General features: G+C 36.1%; 1 protein-coding gene across 1 annotated transcript in view; it reads right to left on the reverse strand.

Moving 5' to 3' along the window:
• Window positions 1-13,624, reverse strand: part of APLF (aprataxin and PNKP like factor) — a gene marked incomplete at its 5' end in the record, with an annotated part of 101,982 nt that overhangs the window by 9,313 nt on the left and 79,045 nt on the right. The window contains 1 exon segment of the mRNA XM_017853795.1: window positions 752-798. Coding sequence (XP_017709284.1) covers window positions 752-798 — 47 coding nt within the window.

Here is a 13,624-nt window from a genome sequence, read left to right on the forward strand (position 1 = left end):
CAGATGGACATTTGATGGTTTCTTCTCTGGTGTCTCTCCCCCCTCCTCCCTTCCTCAAAGCTCTAGCTTTTATTGGAGATGGCTGTGGTTCTGATGAAAGTGACTGCACTCTGGTTTTAGGAGTGGTACAAACTAATCAGTGGCCATGGTGATTGGATCAAGGTTAAGAATGTGATCTAATCCAGTAATAAAAAGTGAATCTTCTGATTTTTCCCAGGAATCATGAGGGTCAAAGTTGTTTATGCTCTTTACGGGTGATTATCGTCCCAGCTGAATAAGGATACATAAAGTCCCTCACTGGAAGAGGAGCCAGCCTTAGGATGATAATGACCCCTCTAAAGACAGAATAAAGGAAAACATTTGGGTCCTAGGGTACACTATTGACATTATTAATGAGCCAAAGCAATATAGCTTATATAAATCCAGCCCTAGCTCTGGATGTTTTAGTTATAGAAGTCAATTATCATTTAGACCAGTTTAAGATTTTGTTTTCAGGTACTTGCAAACAAAAGAATCCTCAGAGATATAAGGCAAATATATATTGTGGACAATGGGGAAAGCATTTGCTATATCAAAGGGTTGCAGATTTTTTTTTAATTTTTTTTAAGAAAAATCATTAAAATCAGCAATTCAACAAATTCACAGAAGCAGAGATTTTAAAATATTTTCATAATAACTGGAAACTATCTAGGTTTAATAGGAGAACCACTTAAAGGTTTCATTTTGAATTTCCTGAAGTAAAATTACTTACCTGGAAGTGTACTATGTCTATATTCTATCTTGTGCTGAGGATTCTTCCTGAAAGAAGAATGCAAAAATAAGAGCTAGTCTTCCAATTACTAAAAATTATGACTATTTACACTAAACTAGAACACTGACTAACTTACAAATGAACTTAGGATCCAATAGACCTCTTATGAAAAAGCATTTGTTGTTTAATTACAATATTTCCTGTATGCCTACTCCACGCCAGGCACATTTCTAGATGCAAAGATAGAGTGATGAAGAAGACAAAGTTCTTACCTCAAGAACTTATACTCTAGAAAGATGGAAAAGACAAAATATGTATTTCCAAAATATATCATATTTCTAAACTGTCATGTATTACATATATTAAAATATAAAACAGAATCCAAGACTCATGACACAAATATCAAATATGCATATAAGTATGTATGTGCATACAGTATTAAAAAATTCGAAGGCTCTTCTTGAATCTAAAGAAAGCAGTATTCTTTCAAAAGAACACCAATTACTTGTCATGAAAAAAACACAAAAGTTAGTTTTGTTGATAAATTCAGAAAACATATTCTGAAGTCAAACAAAAATTAGTGTTTGAAGATCTATTTTTGATTACACGTACTTATGATCCCTTCTATTATTTTGTTAAACAAATGTTTGGGTACCCTATATGTACAAGACATTCTCCAAATGTCCCAGCAGTAAAATCCAAGGCAACAGGTTCATCATGACCAAACTGTCTGGTACCCCTTTCTTAGGGAACTGACGAAGCAGAGCTGGGGTACACTAACAACAGATATGTGCTGAGGTGACAATTTTTGAATATACCTGTGTCAGGAGCTATTATTTTTACATGACAAATGTTCATTTGTTCATTCAGCAAATATTGGCTGAATGTTTCACTATATTCTGGCTCTAAGTAGACACTGAGGATAAAATATTTAACCAGATACACATTCTTGCCCCTAAGGAGACAGAGTCTGGGGGCAGGAGCAAGGTAGACATTAAACAAGCATTTTCTTCACTGAAAAATAAGAACATCTTCTGTGAAGATAGGAAATACTCCTTATATCTTTTAGGGCATAGGAACTAAGTTAAGCCTTAAATCTTCCCTTTCTCAGGTGAAATAACATTTGTTCTTCATTTTTTAAATCGTTTCATAGGACAAGTAAGGCAATTTTTAAAAAATTATATAACAGGTAAAATATGACTTTAAATTTTTCTATAAATCCTCCCATTCAACCCTATAATTCCACATCTACTGCAATGGAGAAAAATGGCCAGTCTCAGGAAGTGGATCTCTAGCCCTGAACCTAGTCTGAGTCATAGGATGTAAATATGTCCTAGGAATGATCTCAGAGCAGATACTCTGCCTCCTCCAGGTGACAGATGAGCAATGTGAGCCTAAGGAGATGAAGTTCATGCCCAGGGTCTGTGCTTTCCAACTTGGGTGATGACCATATTAAGACAGACGTCCAGGCAAAATTGTGGACTACATTCTCAAAATATCTCTGAAATACTCAGGTGATTAAATGTTCCACTTATAAATTCCTTCATGAGTCTATTGTAAAAAAATGTATCCAACTGCTCTTTTTCACCATTTAAAAAAGTACAGTGTGTTTAAAATATTTCATAATAAAATTATACTTTAAAATATTGTGGCCGGGCGCGGTGGCTCAAGCCTGTAATCGGGTGCCCTCAAGGCCATGTGGAGAGTTCCTCAGCCACATTGTTAAATGGCCCGAGAACGGGGCGAATCCCCGAAGGTCGAAGGAGAATCGACGACCCATCTGGCTACATGTGGAGAACACCGATCCGTCTACCCAAAAAAAAAAAAAAATACAAAAACTAAGCCCCGGGCCAGTGGCGGGTTGCCTGTATTCCCGCTACTCGGAACCTAAGGCAGGAAGAATGGCCGTGAACCCGGGAAGCGGAGCTTGCAGTAAGCTGGCCACTGCACTCCAGCCTGGGCGACAGAGAGAGACTCTGTCTCAGGAAAAAAAAAAAAAATTGTATTTCCTCTGTGCCTTCGACACTATTGTGATATCAGTAAACAAAGTAAAATAATTTCTAACAACACAGAACCATCTGCTTGAAAAATATTTGTCTTCTTGTTTCCAGCATTGCCTATTATATTTGCTCCAAATATTAACTTCCTTTGTCTGTCTGTCTGTCTATCTATCTATCTATCTATCTATCTATCTATCTATCCATCCATCCATCCATCCATCCATCCATCCATCCATCCATCCATCTTAGAGACGGGTCTCACTCTGTTACCCAGGCTAGACTGCAGGGCACAATCATAGCTCACTGCAGCCTCAAACTCCTGAGCTCAGGTGATCCTCCCATCTCAGCCTCTTGAGTACAGCTAGGACTGCAGGTATGGGTCACTCAGCCCATCCTAATTTCCTGCCCCTCCATCATAATTTGTTGGGTAATAGAAAGTAATTACAAACGTACAAATTTAAATTAATTGATAAAACCCAAGAAAAATAGAGTGTTACTGCTTTTGAGAGCTGTAATAATCATGAAATCTATTTTCCAAGATAGGTTTTAAGTAGTGTTACTTTCAAGAGTTTCAACTGATAACCCTGGAGCCTCTGTAATGCTATCCAACAGAACTTTCTGTGATGAGGGAAATTTGCTCCGTGTTGTCCAATAAAGCCACTAACTGCATGTGACTGATGAACACTTGAAATATGGGTAATAAAGCTGAGAAAATGAATTTTAAATTGTATTTAGTAAATCCATATTTAAATGTAAACAGCCACATGTGGCTAGTGGCTATCATATTGAACAACAGTTTCAATTCAAAAACCAAGAAAAGGGAGATCCTCTCTCTGCAGCCAAGATTAATTACAATTAATCCTCCCCAAACCAACAACTAAACACCCTCTTTCTTATGAAGTGACTCTCAAACGAAGTAAAACATTCTATAGGTAGAAATGCTATGATTGAAAGTATGAGGTTAGTGACTATAGTCAGAGACCCCATTAGAATCCTAACTCAGCCATCTTCCTGCATGCTGTCTGAGCTTCAGTTTTCCCATTTGTAAAAGGGGGATAACAACAGAACCCACACTCACATGAAGCTGTTGTGAGGATTCATGAGATAATGCACAATAGTCTTTAATCTAAGGGCTTGGTAGGTGGTAAATAAATAATGTCAGCCTTTGACTCCTTCATTATTAGTTCAAGAAACAGTTACAGAATACTTATTACATGCCAGGCCTTGTGTCAGTATGACACTCATCCCTAATCTCTCTTCTTTCTGGTAACTTTTCCTACAATGCGAGCATTAAACACAGTGCAAAAGTGTAACTCCACAGTTAATTAAGGTCCTAATTCAACAGTTTTGAAAAGTGGAAAAAAGATTCTATATAAGATTGTGTGTTGAGCATAATTAACCCAAATTTGACCTTTTGATGAAAAAGAAATTTAAACTTGAAAAAAATAAGCTGGACAACTTAGTTGTGAAGACAGCTGCAAATGAACAAAGTTATGGTGATGATTTGTGGGAAGATCTTTCCTACACTGACCATGCTGGTGCAGGCCACTGACTTAATTAAATTCAGTCTTTATTAAAGTATAATTAATGCTGGGCATCAGGAACGGAGAAAGATAAAAATGGGGAACATTAATACCAAAGATATTTTTCATCTTTACTTTAGAAAAAATGGTTACTACTCATTTGAGATTATTTCCAGTAACATGTTATTTTGAAAAAATGTCATACCTACTTTAAAAAGCAACCAAGACTAGTACACTGAAATTCCATAAAACTTCATCAAGATTTTTCAAGAGTTAACATTCTATATGGCTGTCTTACTGTTATTATCTATCTATAATCATTTCAGAATAAGGCTTTTCCTCCTTCTTTTAATATGTTTGCTTTAGGTACCAAGCAGTTCTCTTTTCCTGCTTTGCCCTTAACAGTTAAGTAGGATAACTGAAAAGTTAAATATAGTCTTAATTGCTTGCTACTTCAAAAGCTGCTTTAGAAATGCTCAAGTAACTAAATGTCACGCTTTTTAAATAAAGTACAGTAATGAAACCTAAGGAGTTAGAGACTCAAGTATGGTTTAAGCACCAAATACCAACTAAACAACTGCTGACATCAGTTGTCAGGCTAGAAAGATTAAAAGGAGAGTAACTTTTTAAAAAGAGAAAGTGAAGACAGAGTATCACAAAGTGGGGGACTGGGGTTCAACTTAAAGTTTCAGAAGGTAGTTCCTCATTCTCTATTACCTTGGAAAACATTCACAGTTGCACTCGTATGCACCATCTACATCCGCCAACCTCACATACTACTTAGGAAAAGGCAAACCATTTCAGAATAAGTGAACAAAAAACTATGAAAGAAGTGTTACATTTAATCATTCCAAAAAGGAAGAACAGAAAATGTAATGTGAAATTTTATATTTTAAAATGAAAAAGTTTTCAGGTACAAGTACAGGTTTTCATCTGCCTTAGAAGGGGAAAATTGCTTCTTTGAGAATCTTCCATCCTTTCCTAGAACTTGCTCTTTTCATAAAAAGACAGGTAAAAGACTGTAATGCAGACCAAAGAAACTAGCTGAGTTGGTGTTTTTCAACTGGACAATGAACTTCCAACCTAAAGCAAAAGAAATAATATTAATAAAACTTTGCCAGCTATTTCACCGAAACTGAAGGAAAAGAATATCTATGACAGGCTCAAAAATTTGCTGTTGGGGTATTTATTCTCTTTGATGATAAATAGAACTCACAGAATAGATGGACTTTAATAAGAAAATGAGCCCAAACAGAAAAGTTTATCACACACAAAATCACACACTCAAAAACAAATTTTAGGTATGTTTAGTTTACATAAAAATTTAAATGATAAATTGAGTCTTCTGAAAGTTAAATTTCTTAAATTATCTTTTCCTTCAAGGTCCTTCATAATCTCAGTGCCAACTTTTATTAGCAGCTCAATCTTTTGTTTCTACTCTAGGGGAGTACTTTGTGATTTTTTCCCATTTTTAGGAACTTGTTCATAGCTTTTTTTGCCAAGTATATTCTTCTGACTCTGTACTACTACCTAAGTTCAAATCATATCTCTTTCATGAAAGTAACTTTGATAATCACTGGGAAATAGCTCCAGAATGTATTGTCTATGTTTACCACTTGGTACCTACCATGCCATTTCTTGTCCTGTCATCTAAATTTTCAGCACACACACAAACACACACTTGTACATGTATGCATTATCTCTATCATCTGTCAAATGAGCAGCTGGAGGGCATGAGATTTTTCTTAAACTTTTTAATGTCTTTCATAGCACCTACAAATGTATCTCTCTCCAGCCAGTTTTCAATTATAGTTTTCACAGATCAATCCATCTACTAGAATATAATCAACCTTTTTCCTTCAAAAACATGTTTTAAATTAAGCTTACACATGAGTTTTCAAAATGAGTTTTGTATCCTTTGACCAATACCTCTCCAACCCACCCCTCCTCCCAGCCTATAGTAACCACCATTCCTCTTCTATGAGTGGGAAGTTCTTAGATTCTACATGTAAGTGATACCATGTGGTATTTGCCTTTCTGTGCCTGGCATATTTCACTTAACATAATGTTCTCTAGGTTCATCTACCTTATCACAAATGTTACCATTTCCATCTTTTTAAGGGCTGAATTATATTCCATTGTGTATCTATACCACATTTTTTTTACCCCTTCATCCACTGATGGACACTTACATGGATTCCATCATTTGCAATACAAACCAGAAGTTTAAAATGCTCATTGGTTGGAGTACAAAAAAACAGTTTCTAATAATTTCTGGACTAAAACTTTCTCGAGTTAATGCTAACACTTATAATTTTTTATTTTTAGTAAACCCTAATCTATAGATTTTAATGATTTTCAGAAATCTACCCTTTGAAAAACAGTTTTTCTGTGGGATATATTCCAGAAAATGGCTATTCTCATTAGGTTAAATATACTGTCAATGTGCTGAAATTGCTCTGCACTCACACCTATAAAGTTAATAATCAAAGTATTCATTGAATCATCTTACACAAACCCAAGACTAAAATATGTCAGAATTTCCTGCCATTAACACTGCATATTACTTCCTCAGGAAACAATGAAAATATGACACTCATATTAATCAGACTCTATTGCAATCAGATTCCTGAGATACAGACTGCTCAGCATTGTAAGACACTTAGCTCTAGTCAATCAATCACTCAGGTCAACCAGAAACACCAAGAGTCCTTCACGAATGCTGAAGACATAGATGCCACAGTGTCTTGGGGCTGTTCTCATCTGGCAATTTAAACTTTGGATCACCACCATTTTGTTGTGGAAGGGGCTCAGATTTTAGGATCAGAAGAGCTGAGCCTAATTCAAATTCCACTATTTATTGTTGTACAAGTTAGGGCAACTCCTTTGAAACAACTCTCTTTCCTCATCTGAAAAGGAGTGGATAACACTGTCTACCCCAAATAAGATTGTTCCAAGGGTTAAAGTAGTGTGTATAAAAATCTGTATGCTATTAAGCATTTTAGAGATACCAGTTATTCAGCTAGACATAAAAATCAATTTTACTTTAAGATATCCAACAATGGCTAGAAATCCTATGTGCTAGTAAAAGTCACTGTCAATTAATATTAAATAGCTGAATTTTTCCTTCAATAATATATAAAATTCCTGTTAAATATTTTCCCTGTCATATCTCACACATTTATATAATATTTTCTAACATCTGTCTATGCATATTCCATTTTCAAAAGTCCGTTATTTCATAACAAGGCAAAATACCTTTTGCATGTAACCCTAAGTCAAAGCTAAATGGCAACTCTATACAGCTCTTCAGGGGAATATGAGCATTTGAACTTTCAAGGGCATTGCCAAATTCCACAAGATCTTTTTCCTAACAACGAAGGGGATTACTTAATCAGAGCTCATTCATAAAAGATTTACATCAACCTTTTTCTCAAATGGCATTTTCTGTAATTCAGTCTGTCTCAAAGTCCTTTTTGTTTTTTTATTGTTGTTAATTATTAACAGTTTGAGATCTAAACATAAAGCTATACAACCATAACCACATCAGATTTTGTGAGCTGTTATATTTTAAAATATGTATTTTCAAAACATTATTCTGATTTTAATGATGTAGGTGCCTAAGTAACAAAATTTAGATAACAGCATATTTAAATACTGTAAGGACATAGTGGTTTATAAATTTTTACATTATGACAGTTATAAATCTTTGTAATTATAATGAACCAATGGAAAATTTGACCCTTTCTAATATTTCCTGATGATGCTCCTACAAACAATGTTTAAATATAAATAAATAAAACAGTCCTATTGCCATCCATTTCACTCTATCAATAAAAATTCACTGAATACCTACTATATGCCAAGCACTGTTCTAGGTTCCAGAGACTCAGTTAGTAGCAAACAAGCAGAGAGTCTCTGCTTTCACGGGGTTTATATGCTGGTGGGTAAGACAGGAAACAAATATGTATATATAATTTCAGGAAGTGATTGCTATGAAGAAAAATAAAGAGAGGGACATAGAGAGTGACTGAACATATAGGTAGAGAGGTCAGAGATGGCATTTCTGAGGAAGTATATCACATACATATATGAAGGAAGAATGCTTCAGGAAGAGGTTGTTAAGGCCCTGATGTGAAAACAAGCTAGGATATTGGGTAAAACACAAAAACATAATGAAGACTGGTACACTTCAAGGGGAATGAGTAAAAAGGAAAATAGTAGGAAATGAAGTCAGAGAACTTGTAATCCACGATAAAGTTTGTTACAGGAAGCCACTGGAAAGTTATGAGTAAGAAGACAACATGAAACGACTTACCTTTAAAGAATTTCTGTGGTTGCTATGAGGACAATGAACTACATGAGGACAAAAGAGAAAACAGGGATATCGGGAATCTACTGCAGTATTCCAGGCAAGAGAGGATGGTGGTTATGACTGGGGTGGTAGAGTGCAAAGGTAGAGACCTAAGAAATGAGCAGGCTCCTGCTATATTTCAAAAGTTAAAATGGCAAGGACTGCTGATAGATTGAATGAGTGATGTGAAGGAAAGAGAAGAGTCAAAGGTGCTTCTTGCTGAAGCACCTGAGTACTATGTGAATGGTGGAGTCATTTACAGAGGTAAAGAACACTTGTGAAAGAGTTGTTTTCATGATAAAAATCAAGAATTCTGACTTAGAGGTGGTAAGTTTGATCTACCTATTATACAAAGTGGAGGCATTTAAACATATGAATCTGAACCATTAAATTGAATTAGTTCACCTAAGAAATAAGAACAGAAAGGAAGAGATCTGAGAACTGAGCCCTGTGGCTCTGTAATATTTACAAGTAGGGAAGAAAAAGAGGAGACAGAAAAGAAGGCTAAGGAAGGGTAGCCAGGCACATAACTGAGCTGACTTTATGAATATGAAGCTACTGCTCTCTGCTCTAGATTTCTCCATAGTGAATTGAAGACCCCAGAGCACAAGCAATCTACCTTTGTATTTTCATGTTTTCACAAGAAACTGAAACCCAGGAAAATCAACTAGCTGATGCAAAGTCATGCTACAGAATTAGCATAACCATAACCAGAACCTAAGTCTGCTAATTTAAAACACTTTATCACTTTGTCATAAAGGAGTACCTAAAGATTAACTAGACAGTGGGAGCAACAACAGAATAATAGTTTTAGTTTTATTTACTTCCAAAGATTTGCTAACTTAACACCATGATTGTAAATGAACCTAAAGAACTGTTTGAAAACCAAACACCATATGTTCTCACTCACAAGTGGGAGCTGAACGATGAGAACGCATGGACACATTGGGTGGAACAACACACACTGGATCCCATCAGTGGTGACTGGTGGGGCATAGGCAGAGGGAGAGCATCAGGAAGAATAGCTAATGGATGCTGTGCTTAATACCTAGGTGACGGGTTGATCTGTGCAGCAACCCATCATGGTAAATGTTTACCTATGTAACAAAGCTGTGCATCCTGCACATGTACCCCAGAACTCAAAATAAAAGCTGAAGAGAAAAACAAAAAGAACTGTTTTACACCAGCTCCTAGATCAGTGACTAGAACATTTTAGATGCTCAATATTTACCCACTGAAGACATGAACATACTATATTTTTGTCCCATCAAAACAAAATAGCTTATCTCGCATTTTTAAAATTTAGTATGTATTTTAAAACCTAAAGTAAAACCATAAATCCCATTATTATCAAATATCTAGGTCTCAAAATTCAGAAGAAAAAGGAAAATGTTTAAATACGGTCTTTATTAAATAAAAAACAAGTAAACCAGCATAAAACAGTAAAAAGTACTCACTTTGTTACCTGATAATCACTACAATTTACTATGTATGCAAAAAGAACTCTGAAAATTTTATATATGTGTAATTAACAGTAAATATAACAAAGAACAAATTATTATGAAAATGACTGCACATTAAAATAAATGAAAAGAAAACAAAACCACAGAAGACATTCCAGCAAATTTTTGCAAACCTAACTGAAAATTATTTATTTTGTTTCTTTTTTTTTTTTTTTTTTTTTTTTTTTTTTGAGACGGAGTCTCGCTCTGTCCACCAGGCTGGAGTGCGGTGGCGCTATCTCGGCTCACTGCAAACTCCGCCTCCCGGGTTCCCGCCATTCTCCTGCCTCAGCCTCCCGAGTAGCTGGGACTACAGGCGCCCACCACGGCGCCCGGCTAACTTTTTTTTTTGTATTTTTTTTTAGTAGAGACGGGGTTTCACCGTGGTCTCCATCTCCTGACCTTGTGATCCGCCCGCCTCGGCCTCCCAAAGTGCTGGGATTACAGGCGTGAGCCACCGCGCCTGGCCTGTTACTGTTATTTCTAAATGAAGTTTTAAAAAAATTGTAGCCAACTCATATATAAAACTGTGTAGCAAGTGATTAATATTTAAGATACTTTTTTTCCAAGATCATATTCTTATACACAATTAAAGAACTGTAAGCATGGCAAATGATGATAAGTTACTTTCTATATATGCAGAACCTATTAAAATGGATTAAGGTGCTGTCAACTTTGACTATTCTTTTTTTTTTTTTTTTTTTCAGATGGAGTCTCATTCTGTCACCCAGGCTGGAGTGCAGTGGTGTGATCTCAGCTCCCTGTAACCTCCCCTCCTGGGTTCAAGTGATTCTCCTGCCTCAGCCTCCCGAGTAGCTGGGACTACAGGTGTGCATCACCACATCAATTAATTTTTAGTAGAGACGGGGGTTTCACCTTGTTGGACAGGTTGGTCTTGAACTCCTGACCTCAGGTGATTTGCCCGCCTCAGCCTCCCACAGTGCTGGGATTACAGGCGTGAGCCACCATGCCCAGCCAACTTTGACTATTCTTAACTACAAATAGATTGATAGCATCACATGACTGATTCTGAAAATCTTAACTACCTGACAACTAGAGGTCTCCTTATGAAGATCTATTTTTGCTTCATGAAATATAATCTGGATTTATAATAAACAACACACATTCTTATTTTTTGTTAAGTGGTTTCTAAAAATCACGATCTTGCAGCTTGAAGTGTACATCTGCAGATATAGTCAGCCCTCACAGTGGGGTTCAGCATCTGCAGATTCAACCAACTGCAGATTGAAAATGTAGTTAGGCCTACAATGATTGCATCCTTACTCAACATGTATAGACTTTTGTTTCTTGTCATCATTCCCTAAACAGTACAGTACAATAACGATTTACATAGTATTTACATTTTATTAGGTATTTTAAGGAATCTAGAGATGATTTAAAGTACATGGAAGGATGTGTGTAGGATATATGGAAATACTATACTATTGTACATAAGGGGCTTGAGCATCCCCAGATTTGGTATGTCCTGGGGTCCTGGAACCAATCCCCTGCAGATACCAAGAACAGATTGTACTTTCTGTCAATTAAGATAACATTATGATGACTTGGAACACTTTTCAAAAATAGAAGAGGAACTAGTAAAAAATTTTAGATCATACCAGGATCAGCAAATAAAAAATTAATAATTTACTCACTATCACCTATATGTCTTGAGAAAATGATATTGTGCTTGTGGTAAAACATTGCGTTCTTTCACATACACAGGCCATGTTGCAGATTCAATATTACACTGAGAGCACTTACAGTTGATAACTGACACATCTCCCAAGGCCTTCCCTCTCAGAAGACATTATAATTTAAAAAACGACACTAGCTTCTGAAAGACATCAAGACACCAACATTTTCATCTGCATGACACATGGCAGCCTAAGGTTTTGTAATCCAAGGCAATGTACATGAGTGTGACTTTACATTCTTACACCAAGTTGGCTGAAAATAGACTCCATTCATATCTGTTTATATTCTAAGATAAGTGCTTTCTTCAACAAGTAAGAACAGGAATACACCTGCATAAAATCCTATTATTCATCAGAGGAACTGAATGAGTCAGAGGTAGGAACAGCAATCACTGGACATTAAATATCCAATGTTCTAATTCAGACAAGTGCCTTAAACTAATGACATCCATTAAATTGAGTCTTCTGATAAACAGCAGTGGACAGAACAAAAAGAATAAATTAGTTGACAGGCAAGATCTTCTTTTTTATTAAAATTTTATTTCCATAGGTTATTGGGGAACAGGTGGTATGTGGCTACATGAGTAGGTTCTTTAGTGGTGATTTGTGACATTTTGGTGCACCCATCACCTGAGCAGTATACACTGCACCTAATTTGTGGTCTTTTATCCCTCACACCCTTCCCACTTTCTCCCCCTGAGTTCCCAAAGCCCACTGTGTCTTTCTTTCTTATGCCTTTGCATCCTCATAGCTTAGCTCCCACATATGAGTGAGACATAACATGTTTGGTTTTCAGTTCCTGAGATACTTCACTTAGAATAATAGTCTCCAATCTTATCCAGGTCACTGCAAGTGCCATTAATTCATTCCTTTTTATGGTGGAGTAGTATTCCATCATACACACACACACACACACACACACACACACATATATAGATATATCTCACAGTTTCTTTTTCCACTCATTTATTGATGGGCATTTGGGTTGGTTCCACATTTTTGCCACTGCAAATTGTGCTGCTATAAACATGCGTGTGCAAGTATCTTTTTTATATGATGACTTCATTTCCTCTGGGTAGATAACCCAGTAGTGGGACTGCTGGATGAAATGATAGTTCTAATTTTAGTTGTTTAAGGAATCTCCACAGTTTTCCATAGTGATTGTACTAGTTTACATTCCTACCAGCAGTGTAGAAGTGTTCCCTCTTCGCCACATCCACACCAACATCTATTATTTTTTCATTTTTTGATTATGGCCATTCTTGCAGGATTAAGGTGGTATTGCATTGTGGTTTTGATTAGCATTTCCCTGATCACTAGCATTTTGATTAGCATTTCCCCGATCATTAGTGATATTGAGCATTTTTTTCATTTTTGTGGGCCACTTATATATCCTCTTTTGATAATTGTCTATTCATGACCTTAGCCTACTTTTTGATGGGATTGTTTGTTTTTTCTTGCTAATTTGTTTGACTTCATTGTAGATTCTGGATATTAGTCCTTTGTCACACATACAAATTGTAAAGATTTTCTCCCACTCTGTGGGTTGTCTGTTTACTCTGCTGACTGTTGCTTTTGCTGTGTAAAAGCTCTTTAGTTTAATTAAGTCCCAGCTATTTATCTTTGTTTTCATTGTGCTTGCTTTTAGGTTCTTGGTCATGAAATCCTTGCCTAAGCCAATGTCTAGAAGGGGTTTTCCAATGTTGTCTTCTATAATTTTTATAGTTTCAGGTCTTAGATTTAAGTTCTTGATCCATCTTGAGTTGATTTTTGTATAAGGTGAGAAATGAGGATCCA

This window comes from Rhinopithecus bieti, unplaced genomic scaffold (assembly GCF_001698545.2).
Source record: "Rhinopithecus bieti isolate Rb0 unplaced genomic scaffold, ASM169854v2 scaffold_36315, whole genome shotgun sequence".
NCBI lineage: Eukaryota > Metazoa > Chordata > Mammalia > Primates > Cercopithecidae > Rhinopithecus > Rhinopithecus bieti.